This window comes from Nycticebus coucang, chromosome 12 (assembly GCF_027406575.1).
Source record: "Nycticebus coucang isolate mNycCou1 chromosome 12, mNycCou1.pri, whole genome shotgun sequence".
Lineage (NCBI taxonomy): Eukaryota > Metazoa > Chordata > Mammalia > Primates > Lorisidae > Nycticebus > Nycticebus coucang.
In genome coordinates this window covers 52,991,101-53,012,806 of record NC_069791.1, presented here as the reverse complement: position 1 = coordinate 53,012,806, position 21,706 = coordinate 52,991,101, and the positions used below count along the sequence as shown (strand labels likewise).

Genomic DNA, 21,706 nt, shown 5'->3' with positions numbered 1-21,706 from the left:
TTCTGCTGACTGAGAAGTTCCCCATTGGTTGGTGTGGCCTTGGTCAGGGCTACTTCCTGGTCTTGCCCCTACCGGCCCTCCTGCTGCTCTGTCAGCGCCAGGTGGAGCTCCAGGTGGCTCCTCCTCTCCCTGGGGAAGGCTTTCTGGACTGGCAGGCAGGCCTGCCGCACTGGGGACTAGCGATTGGGACTACAAGGGAAGCTGGCTGGTGGGGGCGGTCTCAGGCCAGCCCCGCCCTACCTGTCCTTTTCCTGAAGATCATTAGCCTAGGGCCTTGTCCCTGTAGTGCCACAGGCTTGGCGGGCTGGATTGAGAAGGAAGTAGCTGAGTTCTGAGCATTTTTTCCACACCTGGCCAGGGCCACAGTGCACAGCTGTGCCACTGGCTCAGCCCTGCCCCCTGTGGGCCTCTGCCTGTGACTTCCCCCCATCTCTCCAGGGAGATGCTGTCCCGTGGGTAAGTCCCTGCACCACCTGGTTCCCACAATCTCCTGTTAGTTTGGAAGGGAGGGGTTATGGCCATAAGTTTAATCTTCTGCTGTGTCTTGCCTTGGGTCTGCTTCCTGTCCGTATGTTCTTTTCTCTTTCCCCCAAGCTGTGAAGATCCCCAAGCTCATTCATGCCCCTTTGACCCCTCTTTCTGTAACACTTTCCTTGGGAAGTGTGTTATCTATCCCTACCATTGCATTTCTACCTCCAGCTCCTGGCCCCCTACTTCTGCCTCTTTCTTGAGATTTGTACCTGTGGGTAGCTGGTATCATCTCAAACATAACAATCTGAAAGGCAAACCTGACAAAGTTCTTCCATTCCCAGTCAACTTCCCCCACACTGCCGAGCATCTGCCTCGGTTCCATTTTCTTTCTTTCCTTTCATGGTGTTGAGCATCTATTACATGCCAGGTACTGTTTAAGATGCTGGTGATACTGGAGTGAGCAAGACAAGATGGTGTTCCTGCTCCCACAATCGTACATTCCAGTGGGAGGGAACAGACTGAACAAATAACCCCAAGAAATAGCATCGTTTTAGGTTTTAAAAAGTGTTATGCTGGCTTAATGCCTGTGGCTCAAACGGTTAAGGTGCCAGCCACATACACCTGAGCTGGCAGGTTCAAATCCAGCCCGGGCCCACCAAACAACGACAGCTGCAACCAAAATATAGCCGGACGTTGTGGCAGGCGCCTGTAGTCCCAGCTACTTGGGAGGCGGAGGCAGGAGAATCGCTTGAGCCCAGGAGTTGGAGGTTGCTGTGAGCTGTGATGCCACAGTACTCTACCCAGGGCGACAGCTTGAGGCTCTATCTCAAAGAAAAAAAAAGTGCAGAAAATGGAACAGTTTCACATGCTAGCAGGGGACTAGGGGTGCCATGACTAGCTGGAGAGGTCCTGGAGGGCTTTCTGAGGAGGTGACATTTGAGCTGAAACCTGGATGGGAAGGAGTCACCAGCCATGTGACATGATCGAGAGTCAAGCATCCCTGGGCACAGAAATGGCAAGCACAAAGCCCTGATGTGGGAACAAATACAAAAATGGCAGAGGCAATGCCAGGTCAGGTTAGACCTCACTGGAGTTGGGATGCTGTAAGTGAAAGGTTGTCAGTGTTAGTGAGTTTGTGAGTGAGCAGCCCTCAAGTCCTGCTGATTCTTGCTTCTCACACTCCCACATCTGCCCTGCCCCATTGCAGGGCACTGGGGTGATACTGAGGTGGGCCCTTCTGGTATCTGATCTGGTCCCTGATCCTTTCTACACTCCTGCCATGATCTTTCTTACCAGGTGACTTGGAAAGGCCTGCCCCTCAGTTTCTCAGCTGGGCTCACATGACCCTTTGGAGCTGGGCCCCAGCCTGTCAGAACAACTTTTCTCCAGCTGCACAGGTCTCCTAACACCCAGGCACTGCTTGCCTGGACTCTGTGCACACCACTTCTGTGCCTCAGCAGATGTTGCCTCTGTGGGGGTACCTGTTTCTCCCGTCTTCCATGCTGGGCTGGGCCAGGACCTGCATCTACCCCACTGAGCCTTTTCCAGCAGTGTGGTGGGTGTGGTGGAAAGGGCGTCAGGCTCTGGCATCAGACAACCTTGTTGTCCTTCTTCCCACTCACTAGCTTGTGACCTTGGGCAAGTTACTTAACATCTCTGAGTCTTAGTTTTTGTTTCTAAAATTGGGTGAATAACACTTACTAAATAGACTTGGCATGAAGATTAATAATATAATGTATTATTGAAAGCTGGTGGCACTGAAACCTACCTCTATCAGGTTTTCACATAGTATTTGGAAATATTGTTAAGCCCATTTATCAGGTTGAGATACCGAGGCTCAGAGAAGTTTAGTAACTTTCTAGAGATTATTTCACCTTGTTTGTTCTCTCAGACTACCTGTCTTACTGAGTCACTGTTTACCTTGATCTCCACTTTTATCCTCCTTGCTTCCCAAGGGAATATTTTTCTCTTCTGAATTATCAGGCACTTAATTTTGTAACTCTTAGTCTCCCTCAGCCTGTTTCTTCCCTTTAAAAAAATGGGGAAAATAGGCCAGGCAGAGTGGCTCATGTCTGTAATCCTTGCACTCTGGGAGGCTGAGGGGGGTGGACTGCTTGTGGTCAGGAGTTTGATACCAGCCTGAGCAAGAGTGAGACCCTCATTTCTACCAAAAAATAGAAAACTTTGCTGGGCGTTGTGGCAGGCACCTGTAGCCCCAGCTACTTGGGAGGCTGAGGCAAGAGGATCACTTGAGCCCAGGAGTTTGAGGTTTTAATGAGCTATAATGTCACCATTGCACTCTAGCCAGGGCCATGGAGCAAGAAGACCCTGTTTCTAAAAGAAAAAAAAAAATGAAAAAACAAATGGAGAAAGTAATTCTTATATCACAAGGCCAAGGCCGAGATGAGATTGTGTATGTGCAAGTGCTCTGCAACCTTCAGAATGCTGTGCCAAAGTAAAAGAGGTTGTTTTTTATTTTCCTGCCAAAGAATAGGAGAAACTATACATCTTGTCTGAACTCTGTCTCTGGGCTTGACACAGGTTAGAGGAATTCCTGCCTCTCCCACAGATCGTGAGTTTCTGGGTGCCTAGTTTCTCTTCCCACCAAGTGAGTTTAAGTCCTGAAAGAGAGTATCTCGGGACCAGGGTACAGTAGATGTTTGGCGTTGAGCATGGAACTGAAACTTTTTGTGTGGTCAGGGTCCTGTGTCCACGTGTGGAGATTTGCACTGGACCAGGTATGGATGTAGGTCGACATGGATGACAGGGCCGTGTTGTGGGACTTTGTGTACGTAAGTGGTATACTAGTACATTCACACTCATCTGTATATAACAAGCAGGCTGTGTGTGTGTCCCATTTTCATGGGACCAGAAAGCTGTATTTGTGACCATGTATGTGCATGTGTATTGATGAGCTTGCTTACTAGACACTTACTTGGTGGTTGGCATTGTGTGAGGCTCTGAACAAGAGCCCATTAGATCTGCTCTTCCTGCCCTTTGGTGTGAGAGAGAGTTCTTGGACATTTCAGGTCTTTTAGGGCAGTAGCCAAACGGAAGGGGTTGTCAAAGTTGGACTATGCAGTAAATGGACCAAGCAAATTCCCCCAGGGTGCCAATAAGAGGAGGAAGCCCTCCTCCAAAAAAGGAGGAAAACCCTTTCTTGGAGAGGGGAAGAGTTTGATATTTCTTTCTTTCTTTCTTTCTTTTTGAGACAGAGTCTCACTTGGTCGCCCTTGGTAGAGTGCCATGGCATCTTAGCTCACAGCAACCCAAACTCTCGGGTTCAAGTGATTTTCTTGCCTCACACGTAGCTGGGACTACAGGCACCCAACACAGCGCCCCACTATTTTTTTTTTTTTTTTTAAGAGATGAGGTCTTGCTGTTGCTCAGGTTGGTCTCAAACTTGTGAGCCCAAGCAATCCATCTGCCTCAGCCTCCCAAGTGCTGGGATGACAGGCCTGAGCTACTGCACCGATGTTTGAAGTTTCTTTTTTTATTATTATTATTATTGTTAAATCATAGCTGTGTACTTTAGTGCAATCAAAGGGTACAATGTTCTGGTTTCATATACAATCGGAAATATTCTCATCAAACTGTTCAACATGGCCTTCATGGCATTTTCTTAGTTTTTGTATGTAGACATTTGTATTCTGCATTTAGTAAGTTTTGCCTGTACCCATTCTAAGATGCACTGTAGGTGTGGCCCCACCAGTTACCCTCCCTCCACCCCAACCTCCCTGATGTTTCTTTTTTTTTTTTTTTTTTTTTTGTAGAGACAGAGTCTCACTTTATGGCCCTCGGTAGAGTGCCGTGGCCTCACACAGCTCACAGCAACCTCCAACTCCTGGGCTTAAGTGATTCTCTTTCCTCAGCCTCCCGAGTAGCTGGGACTACAGGCGCCCGCCACAACGCCCGGCTATTTTTTGGTTGCAGTTTGGCCGGGGCTGGGTTTGAACCCGCCACCCTTGGTATATGGGGCCGGCGCCTTACCTACCGATTGAGCCACAGGCGTCGCCCCCTGATGTTTCTTAAAAAAATAAAGTAGTTGTCGTGGGAAAATTAGCCTTTTGTTGGGCTTTATCTTTTTTTTATTTTTTTTACAGTTTTTGGCCGGGGCTGGGTTTGAATGCCCCCACCCTTTGAGCCACAGGCACCGCCTTTTTTTTTTTTTTTTTTGAGACAGTCTCACTTTGTCACCCTTGGTAGAGTGCCATGGTGTCACAGCTTGTGGCAACCTCAAACTCTTGGGCTTAAGCTAGCTATCCTTTTGCCTCAGCCTCCCAGTTAGCTAGGATTACAGGCACCTGCCATAATACCTGGCTATTAGAGATGGAGGTCTCGCTCTTGCTCAGGCTGGTCTAGAACCATGAGCCCAGGCAATCCACCCTGCTCAGCCTCCCAGAGTAGTAGGATTACAGGTGTGAACCACCGCACCCGGCCAGTTCCTTCCTTCCTTCCTTCCTTCCTTCCTTCCTTCCTTCCTTCCTTCCTTCCTTCCTTCCTTCCTTCCTTCCTTCCTTCCTTCCTTCCTCCCTCCCTCCCTCCCTCCCTCCCTCCCTCCCTCCTTTCCTTTCCTTTCTTTCTCTCTCTTTCTCTCTTTCTTTCTCTCTCTCTTTCTCTCTTTCTTTCTTTCCTTTCTTTCTTTCTCTTTTTTTTTTTTGTAGAGACAGAGTTTCACTTTATGGCCCTAGGTAGAGTGCCATGGCATCACACAGCTCACAGCAACCTCCAACTCCTGGGCTTGGGCGGCGCCTGTGGCTCACTGAGTAGGGTGCCAGCCCCATATACCAAGGGTGGTGGGTTCAAACCTGGCCCCAGCCAAACTGCAACAAAAATAGCTGGGTGTTGTGGCGGGCACCTGTAGTCCCAGCTACTGGGGAGGCTGACGCAAGAGAATCACCTAAGCCCAGGAGGTGGAGGTTGCTGTGAGCTGTAATGCCACAATACTCTACCAAGGATGATAAAGTGAGACTCTATCTCTACAAAAAAAAAACAAACAAACAAACAAAAAAACTCCTGGGCTTAAGCGATTCTCTTGCCTCAGACTCCCAAGTAGCTGGGACTACAGGCGCCTGCCACAACACCCGGCTATTTTTTTTTGTTGTTGCAGTTTGGCCGGGGCCGGGTTTGAACCCACCACCCTCGGTATATGGGGCCGGCACCCCACCGACTGAGCCACAGGTGCCGCCCTCTTTCTTTCTTTTGTGTGTGTGTGTGTGTAGCTTTATTTACTTCTGATATGTACAGGTATATATAGTTTCTTAATTTTTCTTAAGGTAATTCATGCCCACCATACAACATTCAAAAATGTGGAAGCTGGGGCATGGTGGCTTATACCTATAATCCTAACAATCTGGAAGGCTGAGGAAGGAGGATCACTTAAGCTCAGGAGTTGGAGACCAGCATGAGCAAGACTGAGAACCTGTCTATACTAAAAATATAAAAATTACCTGGGGCGGCGCCTGTGGCTCAGGGAGTAGGGCGCTGGTCCCATATGCCAGAGGTGGCAGGTTCAAACCCAGCCCTGGCCAAAAAAAACAAACAAACAAACAAAAAAATTACCTGGGCATTGTGGTGGGTGCCTGTAGTCCCAGTTTATGGGGAGGCTGAGGCAAGAGGATCACTTAAGCCTAAGAATTTGAGGTTGCTGTGAACTACAATGCCATGCCACTCTACCCAGGGTGACAGAGTGAGACTATGTCTCAAAAAAAAAAAATAAATAAATAGGTGGCGCCTGTGGCTCAGTGAGTAGGGCGCCGGCTCCATATACCGAGGGTGGCGGGTTCAAACCCAGCCCCGGCTGAACTGCAACCAAAAAATAGCCGGGTGTCGTGGCGGGCACCTGTAGTCCCAGCTGCTTGGGAGGCTGAGGCAGGAGAATCGCGAAAGCCCAAGAGCTGGAGGTTGCTGTGAGTCCTGTGACATCATGGCACTCTACCGAGGGTGGTAAAGTGAGACTCTGTCTCTACAAAAAATAAATAAATAAATAAATAAAATGAAATAAAATAAAATAGAAAAATTAGCTAGGCATTGTGGTGAGCACCTGTAGTTTCAGCTATTCAGGAGTCTGAGGCAGGAGTATCACTTGAGCCCAGGAGTTTGAGGTTACTGTGAGTTAGGCTGATGCTCTAGCACTCTAGCTTGGGCAACAGAGTGAGACTCTGTCTCAAAAAAAGAAAAATGGAAGAAAAAAAAAAAGTAAGTGCCCCTTTTACCCCTGTCTCCCAGCCACTCAGTTTTTTCTTCTAGGGGAAATCATCATTATGAAGTTCCTTGTGTCCTCTTGAGCTTCTTTCCTTGGATTGGTGGTGCTGGCATTTGTATTTGGAATTACAGATGGGGCAGTGGTCATCGTATGCTTTTAGTATTCAGGTCCTCTAAAGGTCACCCAGCCCTAAGAGTATCAGCTATGAAAAGGACCTTGGCTCCCATCTTCTATCCACCAGGAGACAGGACCCCTGATCAGATATCTCTGGGGCAGGGCAGAGTCCAGAGACAAGAAGCAGAAAGGGCCTGAATTTGACAGGGCTGTACAGGGGTCATTTTGTCCAGCCTTCTGCTGCAGCGAGCATGTATGTTGGTTATGGGAGGATTCCCTACCTTCTGCAATGTCTTAACTATTAGGGAGTATCCCCCTCCCACAGCAGCCCCTTTGGACAAGGAGACTCACAACCTCTATTCTTTGAAGCCTAGAGCCTTGACATATATTAGTTAAAATCATTGGCTTTGGGTTTGAAACCTGGCACTACCACTTACTAACTTGATGACCTTGGCATTCCTTAAATTCCCTGGGCCTCGAGTTCTTTGTCTGTAAAGTGGGGTTAAAGTTAATAATAATAGGACTGTGGTGAAGACGAAATCAGACAAGGCATGTAAAAGACATTACAGCACAGTGCCTGGCATACGGTAAGACTCCATTAAATGATAGGTGTCACCCATCTTCATTGTTATTAGCATTTTATTAGCCAGGGAAGGCTGTGCAGAAGCAGCTGATACAGGTGGAAGACATGGCCTGGGACTGTGTGTGTTCATGTGCATGCTGCATGATCCTGGCCCAGAGGCTGCAAGGCACACATGTATCCTTATTTCATGTGTTGTTACATATGTGCAGGGCCATGTTCCTGAGCCTTTGATGGTAGACATGTGGGAAACGGGGCCCCATCCCCACCCCCACTGCCACCCTGTCACCCAGCTCTGCTTCTCTTCCCTTGCTCTGCTCTAAAAAAACGAGAAGTACAAGTGAGTTCCCTCAAGGGGTCGGCCGCGCCCCTTCCTGTCCCCGCCCTGCCGGCTGCCCCAGGCCAGTGGAGAGGCAGCACCAGAACCAGGACCGTCAGGGGTGGCAAGGTGGCCTGGCACCTACAGTTGGGTCTGAGGCTTAGCCCCAGCGTCCTTCCTGCCCAGGCTAGGCTGCGCCACCTCATTCTCTACACCTCTTTCCTCTCCGGGAGCCCCCAGGATGGTGAGGTAAGGGCCTGGGATTCCGGTAGGCAGGAGGCAAAGGTGCCCTGGGGTCCATGGGACCTCACCTCATTGCCCTGCCTGGACTTTCCAGGTGGTTTCACCGAGACCTCAGTGGGCTGGATGCCGAGACCCTTCTCAAGGGCCGGGGTGTCCATGGGAGCTTCCTGGCTCGGCCCAGTCGCAAGAACCAGGGTGACTTCTCTCTTTCTGTCAGGTAGGTGCCCTCCAGCACTCTGGCAGCTCCACTGTGTGAGGCCAAGCCCTGGACCCAAGTTCCAGTTCCCCTAGGGCAGGGTCAACTCCCTAGTCCCCAGCCTTGTCTGTGTTCTTGCCCTCAGCCCCAGCATGCCCCCCGCCATCTGTGTGTGTGTCCCACACTCCAGACCCTCACTCTGTCACCACCCAACCTGCCTCTGCTCCTTATATTCCACAGGGTGGGGGATCAGGTGACCCATATTAGGATCCAGAATTCTGGGGATTTCTATGACCTGTATGGAGGTGAGAAGTTCGCGACACTGACGGAGCTGGTGGAGTACTACACGCAGCAGCAGGGCGTTCTGCAGGACCGCGATGGCACCATCATCCACCTGAAGTATCCGTTGAACTGTTCCGACCCCACCAGTGAGAGGTGAGGGCCTTTGCACCCCAGCCCACTCCTGCACAGAGGCAGGCTGGCTCCTCTGCACTATCACCATAGCACTGCCTGTGTCCAACCCTTCCCCATCCCTGCTCCACCTCAGGGCTCTCAGTGTCTCTCCTCCATGTCACACTGTGACCTGGTGTCTCAGAGGATATCCACCACCCTCTCCATCCAGCCCCTGAGGAAGCCATGGCTTACTCTAGGGTCACTGTCCACTGGCAACACTGGTCGTGCTAGTGACAGGGAGGTCACCACTCCCAGCTGGCATTTCATAGGTCAGATCTATTGTTAGAAAGCACTTCCTTCTATGGAACTAAACCTGCCTCCCTATAGCCACCCCTTCCTCCTCCCTCTCCACTGTGGGTTAACATGGGGGGTGTTAGTGTTGAGGGAATCTTAGGGATCAATGCTTATTAGTATGCCTGACACTTTATCTCTGCAACTGGGTGAGGATGAGCCCATCCTCTGGGGCTGGGTAGAGCTTGGCAGGTTCCTTGGCCCAAGGATAGATAATTGAAAACAGGGTATAATGTGGTCACACGTGCAAAGGGCCTAGTACTATCCTGGGGACTGGGTACTACTCTCTCCTTCACTGCTAAAATGTGGTCTCCAGAACTGGGCTGACTACTTTCCATGTGGTCTCCCCAAAGGTTGGGTTAGGGGTGGGGGATCTGAATGCTTATCCCCGCACAGTGGCTTATTTCAGTAGCTATATCCCAATGACAGATCCTATTAAATTCAGGGGCAGTTGAATAATCCTGAGTATTGTTTTTCACATGGACTCCTGGGGCTAAACCGACTTGCCCTTGTGCTGTATTTGTGGATGGATTGTTGAAATGGTTCTGAACCTCAGTTCTGTCTGCTTTCATCTTTCTGAGATCAGGTCTCCACACTTGCACCCATGGTTTTGTTTAAGTCAGTGATTAGAACTCAGGACTGGGTAACGCTGAGGTAGAAGCCCTGTGGGCCACCATGGAGACTCTATCTAGTCAACACGAAGCCATTGATCTGCTTCCTTGAGGCCTTTTTCTTCAGGATGGGTGGTTCTGCTCACAGTTGCCCCCTCAATATTCCCTCTGGCCTGTCCCTGACAAACTCAGAACACTTACGGGGAGTTTGCCATTGAGACCCTCTAACACCTCATGTCCTCTCTTTCTCCTTGCCCCAAGCCAGGGTCAGCCCTGCTAAAGGAGGATGGATTGACCATGAATGGAAGAGAGGAGGGCCCCAGTGGGCCCTCTAGAGAGGAGGCCAAGCTTGGTTCAAGAGTCTGGGAGAGGGTGGTGCCTGTGGCTCAGTGGGTAGGGCGCCAGCCCCATATACTGAGGGTGGCAGGTTTGAACCCAGCCCCAGCTAAAACAGCAATGATAAGTGCATCAACAACAACAAAATAAGAGTCTGGGAGAAGCTATTGAGGGAGAGAAGGCAACACTGGGAAGGGATAAAGACCAGGGCGGCCATTCTAGAGGCCCTTCTGGGTGACCCATGCTGAGAAACCCACCTCACCCCTGACCTTGGGAGTGTGTGAGAAGCTCTATCTCCAAACAAGTGTTCTTGCCTGTGGCTTCTGTGCCTCTTCTACAGGAATTTGCATTTGTCCCCTCAATGGCTCCCTCTCTTCTTGTGGTCAGCTTGACATTTGCATGGAGACTTCCTCATCCTGGGGCCCGAGGATAGGGACTCAGCCCCCTCCCCATTGCTTGAGGGTGGTAGGTGGAGTGGCCCAGGGGCTCCTGGGGGGAGGAGGCTCTGGAGGTCTTAGCTGGAGTCTCCTCCAGGAAGGGGTGAGATGGTCAAAACAGACTGGCCCCCTCCTTCCTTCCCCCATCCCTGCGGTTGGAAAATGCCCCCCTTCCCCTGGTCCCTGGGCTGAGGAAACCTCACAACCTCACTTCTCACTCTCTCCCCAGAAGGAGTTTTGTGTTTTTTCCATCACGTGGTTTCCTGTGGGGCTGGGCATTGTGGGGCTGCAGTTTCCTCCTGGGAAGGGGGTGTGCTTCGGGGAAAGGTCTTAGTTCTGCTTTCTGCCCCGACAGCCCCTTTGAGCTTCTTTGAGCCCCTTTGAGCCCCTTTGAACTCCAGCCTCCCCCTCAGTGACATCATCCAGGGCACCCTGGAACCCCCTGAACCACTTTTTCCCCAGTGGGGTTGCCTGTCTTCCCTGCCTCCCTGGGGAGTTCTCCCCAGTGCTCCCTGGGGCTTCCCTCGCTCCCCATCTCCCACAGCTATGTGTGATTTTGGCCTGTGGTCTTTCGTGGGATGTTCTGGATATTGCAGGCCTTTTTGCCTTTCAGAGGTGGATCTGGGTTTAAAGCCTGGTTACAACTCCTGAGGCTTGCCTCTGACCAGTGAACGGCCTTGGGCCGGCATGCAATTGCTCAGTCTTGGTTTCCTTATCTTCAAAGTGGGGATAATACCCACCTCTCAGCAGTTTTGTGAGACAGTCATGGACCTATGTGGGATGGTAGATCTGAAAGCATCTGGCACAGTGTCTGACACAGCAGTGACTCGATTTCCCTCCTCCTCTCTGTGCATCTCTCTACTCAGTGCCTTCCCCTCTGGCCTAGGTCTCACTGTCTGTGGTGTTGCTTTCTCCAGGTGGTACCATGGCCACATGTCTGGGGGGCAGGCAGAGACACTGCTGCAGGCCAAGGGTGAGCCCTGGACATTTCTTGTGCGTGAAAGTCTCAGCCAGCCAGGAGATTTTGTGCTGTCTGTCCTCAGCGACCAGCCTAAGGCTGGCCCAGGCTCCCCTCTCAAGGTCACCCACATCAAGGTTATGTGTGAGGTAAGGCAGCCAGGTGGCGTGGGAAGCATTTGTCTGGGACTCCTGTCTGTGCCCAGCACATGGGTGGTGGGAGTGTTGGCCTGAGCTTGGATTCAAGGCTGAGGGGCAGGGAGGGAGGCTCAGGCCTTGTGCAGTGGCCTTTCTTGGCACCCCTCAGGGTGGACGCTACACAGTGGGTGGTTCAGAGACCTTTGACAGCCTCACGGACTTGGTGGAGCATTTCAAGAAGACGGGGATTGAGGAGGCCTCAGGTGCCTTTGTCTACCTACGGCAGGTGAGGGGTGTGGGCCTGGCTGCCTCCTTCCTCTTGAGCCAACTCCAGCTGTGAGCTTCTGAGATCTCTAAGGTGCTGACTTCTGGCCCTCCCCCACCCCAGCCATACTACGCCACGCGGGTGAATGCAGCTGATATTGAGAACCGGGTCTTGGAACTGAACAAGAAGAAGGAGTCTGAGGACACAGCCAAGGCTGGCTTCTGGGAGGAGTTTGAGGTGCGCAGTGGGAACCAGCTGGGCTGGGTTAGCAGAGGCAGCTGGTATAGGGCCTGTGTAGGGCCCAAGCCAGCCCTTCCCTTTTTGCCCACCTCTGATACTGACCTTTCCCATGCTAGCTCCTCCCATGACACCCTCTCCCTGGGCCGGTGCTCATTTTCCCTCTCTCATCCCAGAGTCTGCAGAAGCAGGAGGTAAAGAACTTGCACCAGCGGCTAGAGGGGCAGCGGCCAGAGAACAAGGGCAAGAACCGTTACAAGAACATTCTTCCCTGTGAGCACCCAGGTCACCCCATTCCCCGCCCTCCAGGCAATTTCCCTTTAACCAGGAGATGACCCCTGCTCCAGCCCACCTCCCTACCACCCACAAGCAGTCTGCCCTGCTTCTCTGGCCTCCTTCTTGTGAAACCTCTGCCTCCTGCTCCATACAGGCCCCTTCCCCTGCTGCCCACAGTCCTCTGTGAGCCTCATGGCTTTTGAGACCAGAATGGACTATCCAATCAGAAAGGGTCTACCCTAGAGGTGGGGAGGCTCTGGCTGACCCAGGCCATCTTGCATCCTCTCTGCCCACTCCCAGTTGACCACAGCCGAGTGATCCTGCAGGGACGTGACAGTAACATTCCTGGGTCAGACTACATCAATGCCAACTACGTCAAGGTCTGTGGTATGGGTCCCACGGGAGGAGAGGTGGGGCCCTGGGAATTCCCTATCTCACAGGGGACCCTAGATTCAGGAGATACCTGAGCAAAGCTGAAGAGGGTACCTTGGATGGGTGGCAGAGGTACAGCGCCCACCCAGGCCAAGGGTCTCACTGTCCTGAGGTGTGTCTTTCTGTGCTTGCCTCCAGAACCAGCTGCTAGGACCTGATGAGAACACTAAGACCTACATCGCCAGCCAGGGCTGTCTGGAGGCCACAGTCAACGACTTCTGGCAGATGGTGTGGCAAGAGAACACCCGCGTCATAGTCATGACCACCCGAGAGGTGGAGAAAGGCCGGGTAAGGCCAAGCTCTGCACCACCCTGATCGCCACGCCTCCCCATTACTTGCTGTTAACCAGTATTAAGCCTAAGCAACCTAAGATACCAGGGCAGAAAGGAGTCTCAGAGGGCACGGGCCCAGTCTTTGTTGCAAAATTGGGAAACTGAGGACTATAGACAGAGTCTCTATATGCTGTGACTACCAGGTCCCTGTTTCCAAGCTGGGCTCTCCTGAGCTCCAAACCCAAGTTTTGTATTTTTTTTTTTTTTGAGACAGAGTCTCATTAGGTTGCCCTTGGTAGAGTGCTGTGGTGTTACAGCTCACAGCAACCTCAAACTCTTGGGTGTAAGCGATTCTCTTGCCTCAGCTTTCCAAGTAGCTGGGACTACAGGCACCCACCACAACGCCCAGCTATTTTTTTTAAGTATTTTTTTAATTTTTATTAAATCATAGCTGTGTACATTAATTCAGTCATGGGGTACAATGTGCTGGTTTTATATACAATTTGAAAGATTTTCATCAAACTGTTTAGCATAGCCTTCACTGCATTTTCTTAGTTATTGTGTTAAGACCTTTATATTCTACACCTAGTAAATTTCACATGTACCCTTGTAAGATGCACTGTAGGTGTGGTCCCACCAATTACCCTCTCTCCACCCATCCTCTCCCCTCCCTCCCCTCCCTCTCCCCTTCTTGGGCTATAATTTGGTTATAGCTTTCATAAGAAAGCTATAAATTGGTTTCATAGTAGGACGCCCAGCTATTTTTTGGTTGCAGTTGTCATTGTTGCTTAGCAGACCTGGGCTGGGTTTGAACCCGCCACCCTAGGTGTATGTGGCCGGCACCCTTGCTGACTGAGCTATGGGCGCCTCCCCCAAACTCAAGGTTTATTTTGTTTTTGTTTTTTTTTTTTAGACAGAGTCTCACTTTGTCACCCTTGGTAAAGTGCTGTGGAGTCATAGCTCACGGCAACCTCCAACTCTTGGGCTCAAGCGATTCTCTTGTCTCAGCCTCGCGAGTAGCTGGGACTACAGGTGCCCGCCACATGCCCGGCTTTTTTTTTTGAGACAGAGCCTCAAGCTGTCACCCTGGATAGAGTGCTGCTCACAGCAACCTCCAACTCCTGGACTCAAGTGATTCTCCTGCCTCTGCCTCCCAAGTAGCTGGGACTACAGTTACCTGCCACAACGCCTGGCTATTTTTTTTTTTTTTTTGGTTGCAGCCATCATTGTTGTTTGGTGGGCCAGGGCTGGATTTAAACCTGCCAGCTCAGGCGTATGTGGCTGGCGCCTTAGCTGCTTGAGCCACAGGCACCGAGCCCCGGCTATTTTTTGTTGCAATTCTCATTGCTATTTTAGCTGGCCGGGGCTGGGTTCGAACCTGCCACCCTCAGTATATGGGGCTGGTGCCCTACCCACTGGAGCCACAGGCACCGCCCTAAACTCAAGTTTTAATTTTTTTTTTTTGCAGTTTTTGGCTGGGGCTGGGTTTGAACCTGCCGCCTCCAGCATATGGGGCTGGGGCCCTACTCCTTGGGCTACAGGTACCGCCCAACTCAATTTTTAAAACCAACCCTCTTCCAGGGCAGGCATGGTGGCTCATGCCTATAATCCCAGCAAGTGGGAGGCCGAGGCGGGTGGATTGCTTGAGCTCAAGAGTTCAAGACCAGCCTGAACCAGAGCGAGACCCCCATCTCTAAAAATAGCCAGGCATGTGGCAGGCACTTGTAGTCCCAGCTGTGGGACTCCAGTTTCCCGCTTGTGTCGGGAGGGTGACACAAGAGAATCTCTTGAGCCCAAGAGTTTGAGGTTGCTGTAAGCTCTGACGGCACAGCACTTTACTGAGGGTGACAAAATGAGACTCTGTCTCAAAAAAAAATAAAATAAAATAAAATAAAAACAAAAACAAAAGAAACAACCTTCTTCCTTATTGTGTGTGTCTCAAAGCAAATGTTTCTCCTGCCCATACCCCGGCTCCCTCCTGTCCTCCCTGCTCATAAGTGTCTTCTGGAGTGTGCCCATCCCCTGGACGCTCCCCCTCTACAGTATCCTCTGCACTGCAGTCAAAGTGATCCTGTCTGAAGCACACGTTGCTCCCTCTCAGGAAACACTTCAATGGCTTCCAGTAACCTTTGGGATAAATCACACCCTAAGACTTGGCATTTAAGGCTTCCAGCAGGCCAGGCTTGTTCAGGTTCCATGCCTTTCTCTGCACAAGCTCATTTTCTGATAGGAAATGACTTTTTCTCTCCACACTATCTCTGCCTGGCAGAATCCTCATTTTTGCAGACCTAGCTCAGATACTGTGAAGCCATCTCTGATTTCCTCTGTAACCTCTGTAAAGAGGGAGCATAGCCTCTTTCTCCGTCATCTCCTGTGTGCGCACAGTCCATGTTTCCTGCTTACCTGTTTCTTTTTTTCTTTTTTTTTTGTAGAGACAGAGTCTCACTTTATGGCCCTTGGTAGAGTGCCGTGGCCTCACACAGCTCACAGCAACCTCCAACTCCTGGGCTTAAGCGATTCTCTTGCCTCAGCCTCCCGAGCAGCTGGGACTACAGGCGCCCGCCACAACGCCCGGCTATTTTTTGGTTGCAGTTTGGCCAGGGTCGGGTTTGAACCCGCCACCCTCGGTATAAGGGGCCGGCGCCTTACCAACTGAGCCATAGGCGCTGCCCACTGCTTACTTGTTTCTCTGTGAGCCCCTAGAGGAGCAGGGGCATAGTCTGGGCCTGGGTCTGATTTGTGTTGATAACTTAGCCTGGTTTGCACAGTGTCAGGTTTGATGCGTGCCCAGTGATGTTTATGGAATGAATTGTAAGGTGGAGTGGCTGGTCTCATCACATGTTGGTGGCTGATCCGAGACCAGATCCCAGGTCTCTGGGTTCTCAGCCGGCTCATCCATTCATCTGACAAATGTTTAGGGCAACACCAGGGACCCCAGACCTGCATCTGTGCCTCATTCCCCACTCTTCTCTCCCTTTTCAGAACAAATGTGTTCCATACTGGCCAGAGGTGGGTACACAGCGTGTTTACGGACTCTACTCTGTGACCAACTGTGGGGAGCATGACACAGCTGAGTATAAACGCCGTACCTTGCAGGTCTCCCCACTGGACAATGTGAGTGTCCCCACCCTCTGCCTCACTCCCACATCCCTAGAACCTCTCTTGGATTGGACTTGTGCTCTTGTCTGGGTGGGTGGGACAAGGCAGGATGGTGTTATGTGGGAGCAAGGGGCACTGACTCTGTGTCCTTGGCCCAGGGGGACCTGGTTCGGGAGATCTGGCACTACCAGTATCTGAGCTGGCCTGACCATGGGGTCCCTAGCGAGCCTGGAGGTGTCCTCAGCTTCCTGGACCAGATCAACCAGCGGCAGGAAAGTCTGCCTCATGCAGGGCCCATCATTGTGCACTGTAGGTAAGCATCATAGTCATGACATTAGTAGTGATAACAAAAATGACAGGTGAGGGGCGGCATCTGTGGCTCAAGGAATAGGGTGCTGGCCCCCATATGCTGGAGGTGGCGGGTTCAAACCCAGCCCTGGCCAAAAAAAAAAAAAAAGACAGCTGAGAGATAAATGCAGCCTAGTGCCCTGTGTTGCTATAAGCAGCTTATGCATTAACTAGATTAATTACACCTCCCCAGCCTCTTATTTTTTTTTTTTTCTTTGTTGTAGTTACATTTTGGCTGGGGCCGGGTCTGAACCCACCACCCTTGTATGGGACTGGCGCCCTACTCACTGAGCCATAGGTGCCACCCATCCCCAGCCTCTTCTGAGACCCCTTGTGGCTCCAGACCCCTGGGTGGAACTTTGCTGGAACCAGCCCTCCTGTTCGCTCTCTGCCTAGGAGTGTATCCTGGGTGCTTTCCTGCATTTAGTCCAACCATGCCAAACACAGATGAGGAATGAAGACCCAGGCATTGGCCAGGTCACCAGCTAGTACAGGGAGGAGAGGCTGGACTGGCATTCATAAGAGATCTGGTCCTAGCTGCCCTGTCTCCTCTCAGGTCCCGTGCAGCCGGTTTCTTCTCAGCCCCCAGGACTTTTACCTTCCCAACCCTCCTCTTTCCTGCCTATAGCCCTGGGGGTCTTAGGCTTCCTCTTTGCTCCCCTCTATCTCCTCCATTCCTAGCCCTATCCTGTAATATGGTCCCCAGGATTGTATAGGGACAGCGCTGTCTTCTTCGAGGGGCACATGTACCCTCAGCACCTCTGGAGACCCTCACATTCATGACCAGAAGACCCTGTTCCTGTGAGGTGGAGGGTGGGGCAACAGTAAGGAGTAGCAGGGGTCTCCCAGATGAGTTGCCACCACCAGCCTGGCCAGGTGGATAGGAGGCAGTGGGTGCAGACTCTCAGATGAGGCCACCCATTTAAATTCCAGTGCCTCCATTCACCAGCTCTGTGACCTTGGAAAAATTACCTAACTTTTAGGCCAGGTGTAGTGGCTCATTCCTATAATCCCAGCACTTTGGGAGGCCAAGGTGGGAGGATTGCCTGAGGCCAGGAGTTTGAGATCTCATCTCTAAAAAAACAAATTAGTGGGGTGTGGTGGCGTGTGCCTATATAGTTCCAGCTGCTTGGGAGGCTGAGGCAGGAGAATTGCTTGAGCCCAGGAGTTTGAGGGTATAGTGAGCTATGATGCTGGCACTGCACTTCAGCCTGGGCAACAGAATGAGACCCTGTCTTTTGAAAAAGAAAAAAGTGGCTGGGCACAGTGGCTCACGCCTGTAATCCTAGCACTCTGGGAGGCCGAGGCGGGTGGATTGCTTGAGCTCACAAGTTCAAGACCAGCCTGAGCAAAAGTGAGACCCTGTCTCTACTAAAAATAGAAAAACTGGCTCAGTGCCTGTAGCTCAGCAGCTGGGGTGCCAGCCATGTACACTGGAGTTGGCAGGTTTGAATCCAGCCCGGGCCTGCCGAACAAAATAACGACAACCAAAAAATAGCTGGGCATTGTGGCGGGCACATGTGGTCCCAGCTGCTTGGGAAGCTGAGACAGGAGAATAGCTTAAGCCCAGGAGTTTGAGATTGCTGTGAGCTGTGACACCATGGCGACATAGTGAGACTCTGTCTCAAAAAAAAAAAAGAAAAGGGAAAAAAAGTTACTTCTCTAACTCTCAGCTTCCTCATCTGTAACACCAGAATTTCATAGGGTTGTTGTGAGGATTAAACTGTCCGTCACTGTGTTGGGAATATTTTAAACCCCCAAAAGATGGGACCTGCTGATGCTTTCTTTTCTTTTTTTTTTTTGGTGAGACAGAGTCTTAAGCTGTCACCCTGGGTAGAGTGCATGATATCATAGCTCACAGCAACCTCCAACTCTGGGGCTCAAGCAATCCTCCTGCTTAAGTTTTACTATTTTTAGTAGAGGCGAGGTCTTGCTTTTTGCTCAGGCTGCTCGCAAACTTGTGAGCTCAAGCAATCCACTGGCCTCTGCCTCCCAGAGTGCTAGGATTACAGGCGAGAGCCCCCACACCCAGCCTGCTGATGCTTTGGTAGATGGCGGCAGCCTCGCTCTCTTGCTTTCCCATTCCTTGTGACCCAGGCATGTGAGGGCCACAGACGCCCTCCATCTCACTCTAGCAACTGTCTGTCCAGGGGCAGGGCTGGGTGGGCTGAATCTGCAGGTGCCCCCACTTGCTGCCTTGGGGGCCTAGCTCTGCCCTCTGCCCTCCCAGGGATAGGCCTATTCCCAAAAACTACCCTCCTGCTACCCACCCCCACCCCTACTATACACACATTCACATACTTCTTGAAAGCCCCATGGCCTTTATTTAGAAGTCACAGGAAGGAAGTGGGTGATGGGGGGGTTATTTTTGACAATCTGGGTTTGAAATTAGACAATGTGACTTAGGGTACTAGCCTGACAGGCCCAGTCAAGGGCAGGACTGGGTTCCCTATGGGGTCTTTCTGGTAGAGGGTGGCGGTAGAGGGTGGGGAAGAAAAGAGACTTCCCACCGCCCTGCTCCTGCATGCCCTTGCTTCCTGCTGTCTCAGTGCTGCCCTTTCCCTGCCAGACTTTAGAGGAAAAGGGAAATGAGGCCTTGCAGAAAGAAGCTCCAAATGCAACTCTTGGAGGGAGGAACAGGGGAGGGCCCAGAGGGCCAGGGGAGATGATGGGATAGCGTGAGATTTGGGGGTGCCAGATCTTCCAGGGTAGAGGGCAGCCTTTCACAAGGAAGGAGTCAGGAAGTGGAGAAGGGTAGTGCTGGGAGGAAGGGGAATGGTGGAGGTGCCTGTAGGGTCCAGGTCAGCAACTCAGAGACAGGCCCCCTTCCCACGAGTCCCTTGGCTGAAGTGGGGAGCACCGGTGCAGAACTGGGTAAACTCCTGCCCTCTCTTGCCCAAGTGACTCAGGGCACATTCCCTCATGTGGCTGGAGGGTCAGGCTCCTCACACTGTGCCCAGGGCTGGAGCTGAGCATAGGGGCCCTATACCGGTGAAGGGTTGTCTGGGCCTCTGATGGTGCCCCCTTCTTTCCCCAGCGCGGGCATCGGCCGCACAGGCACCATCATTGTCATTGATATGCTCATGGAGAACATCTCTACCAAGGGTGAGGGTTACCTGGGGAGAGTTTGGGGGTGGGCATGTGAGCAGCACCTTGGTGTCCACCCCTGCCTGGGCCTGAGGTCTGATTGCCACACTTACCAGGGCTGGACTGTGACATCGACATCCAGAAAACAATCCAGATGGTGCGGGCACAGCGCTCAGGCATGGTGCAGACAGAGGCGCAGTACAAGTTCATCTATGTGGCCATCGCACAGTTCATCGAGACCACCAAGAAGAAGCTGGAGGTCATGCAGGTGCATGCAGAGCAGAGCCTGGGGGGGCTGCAGTGGGGAGTGGGCATCATCTGGGCCTGCTGGAACCACCGTCCTCCCACTGCATCTCTGCCCACAGTCACAGAAGGGCCAGGAATCGGAGTATGGGAACATCACCTATCCCCTGGCCATGAAGAATGCCCATGCCAAAGCCTCCCGCACCTCCTCCAGGTGAGTGGCCCCTGCTGGCCACCTCCCGGCATCTATCCCCTCTCCTGCCTGACCCAATCCTCCCTTTCTGGAGAGGATGTGTTGCAGCTGGGGAGATCTAGGTTCAAGTTCAAGCTTGGTTCTCATTACTTTTATTCTTAAGTATTTTCTTTTCTTTTTTTTTTGAGACAGAGTCTCACTTGGTTACCCTTGGTAGAGTGCTATGGCATGTTAGCTCACAGCAACCTCAAATTCTTGGGTTCAAGTGATTCTCTCTCTTTTTTTTTTTTAGAGACAGAGTTTCACTTTGTCACCCTTGGTAGAGTGCTGTGGCCTCATAGCTCACAGCAACCTCTAGCTCTTGGGCTTAGGTGATTCTTTTGCCTTAGTCTCCCAAGTAGCTGGGACTACAGGCACCTGCCACAACACCCAGCTATTTTTTTTTTGCAGTTTGGCCAGGGCCGGGTTCAAACCTGCCACCCTCAGTATATGGGGCCTACTCACTGAGCTACAGGTGCCACCTGTCAAGTGATTCTGTTGCCTCAGCCGCCCAGGTAGCTGGGACTACAGGTGCCCACCATAGCACCCGGCTATTTTTCAGAGACAAGGTCTTCTCACTCTTGCTCAGGTTGGTCTCAAACTTGTGAGCTCAGGCAATCCACCCGCCTCAGCCTTCCAAGTGCTGGGATTACAGGCATGAGCCACAACGCCCAGCCATAAGTATTTTCTGAGTGCCCACAATGTGTAGGCTTGAGCTAGGTAGGTCCCCGTGGTACCAATGTATGGGATGCAGCCTCTGTCCTCAAGCAGCTTTGTGTCTAGTGTAGGGACAGTGACCAAGGGAGATGGGGTGGCCTAGAGGAGCTGCCAGGGCTGGGTCACCCTGCATTGTCTGCCGACCTGTACCAAGTGCCTGCACTTGTCTATCCTCACCCACAGACACAAGGAGGATGTGTATGAGAACCTGTACAGTAAAAGCAAGAAGGAGGAGAAAGTGAAGAAGCAGCGGTCAGCAGACAAGGAGAAGGGCAAGGGTTCCCTCAAGAGGAAGTGAGCTGGATGCTGTCCTGAGCAGCCATGGTACGGCCCCTTCTACTGGCCTGCTCCAGCATGCTCTGGCTCTAGCACTTTCCCCTGGATGGCTGGGGTGGCTACAGCCTCACCCTGTCCTTCCCAGCTGCTCCCAGAGCTGCTTCTTGTCCCCTCTCCAGGCTGTAGCCACCCTCTAACTCCCTCACTCCCTTCTCTCTACAGCCTTGGCGGGCCACATTGATCCTATAGAGGTCTCCAGTGGACCCACCCACCGCTGGAACCTCTGAACCCCCTTTTTATTGTAATTTAAATGGTCATGCCCCCCAACCCTGTATATAGCCCAGCAGGCTGAGCCAGGTCCTTCTACTCTTGTAAATAAAGCTCCTGGGATCACTGCAAGTGTCTCTAACTCTGAGTGCCTTGTGGGGTGGTCTGGAGGGTGGCTTCTTGAATACGTGTGGACTCATGAAATCTCAGTCTTCAAGGTCAGGTACTTACTTGATTCCCGACTCTGACTCTGCTTCACACACAGGAGTGTGACTGTGGGGAAGCTTCCTTTTTCTCTCTCTTTTTTCTTTCTTTTCTTCTCCTCTCCTCCCCTTCCCTCCCCTTCCCTTCCTTTCCCTTCTTGACAGAGTCTTACTTCATTAGCCTCGGTAGAGTGCGATGGCATCATAGCTCACAGCAACTTTAAACTCTTGGGCTCAAGCGATTCTCTTGCCTCAGCCTCCTGAGTAGCTGGGACTACAGGTGCCCACCACAACAGCTGGCTATTTTTTTTTTTTTAGAGACGAGGCTCTGGCTCTGGCTGGTCTCAAACCTGTAAGCTCAGGCAATCCACCTGCCTCGGCCTCCCAAAGTGCTAGGATTA

The 21,706-nt window shown here is 51.8% G+C and overlaps 1 protein-coding gene across 2 annotated transcripts; it reads left to right on the top strand.

Moving 5' to 3' along the window:
- Positions 1–232: 232 nt before the first annotated feature.
- PTPN6 (protein tyrosine phosphatase non-receptor type 6) lies at positions 233–21,418 on the top strand. 2 transcript variants are annotated; one of them, XM_053556786.1, is made up of 17 exons: positions 301–456; positions 7,706–7,938; positions 8,027–8,149; positions 8,369–8,563; positions 11,174–11,363; positions 11,521–11,637; positions 11,740–11,853; positions 12,030–12,126; positions 12,430–12,509; positions 12,700–12,849; positions 15,816–15,947; positions 16,091–16,245; positions 19,318–19,385; positions 19,484–19,635; positions 19,733–19,824; positions 20,743–20,883; positions 21,058–21,416. In XM_053556786.1, exons 2-16 carry the CDS (start codon positions 7,931–7,933, stop codon positions 20,855–20,857), a joined length of 1,788 nt encoding a protein of 595 aa, XP_053412761.1. In that variant the 5' UTR covers positions 301–456; positions 7,706–7,930; the 3' UTR covers positions 20,858–20,883; positions 21,058–21,416. The 2 variants fall into 2 exon arrangements, with proteins under 2 accessions (XP_053412760.1, XP_053412761.1); XM_053556785.1 differs by lacking the exon at positions 7,706–7,938 and having other exon boundaries at positions 233–456; positions 21,058–21,418.
- The last annotated feature ends 288 nt before the right edge of the window (positions 21,419–21,706 follow it).

Coding starts and splice junctions, on each gene's coding strand:
- PTPN6 (XM_053556785.1), top strand. Junction 8,150..8,368: donor GACTTCTCTCTTTCTGTCAG/GTAGGTGCCCTC, acceptor TATATTCCACAG/GGTGGGGGATCAGGTGACCC. Junction 11,638..11,739: donor CCTTTGTCTACCTACGGCAG/GTGAGGGGTGTG, acceptor CCCCCACCCCAG/CCATACTACGCCACGCGGGT.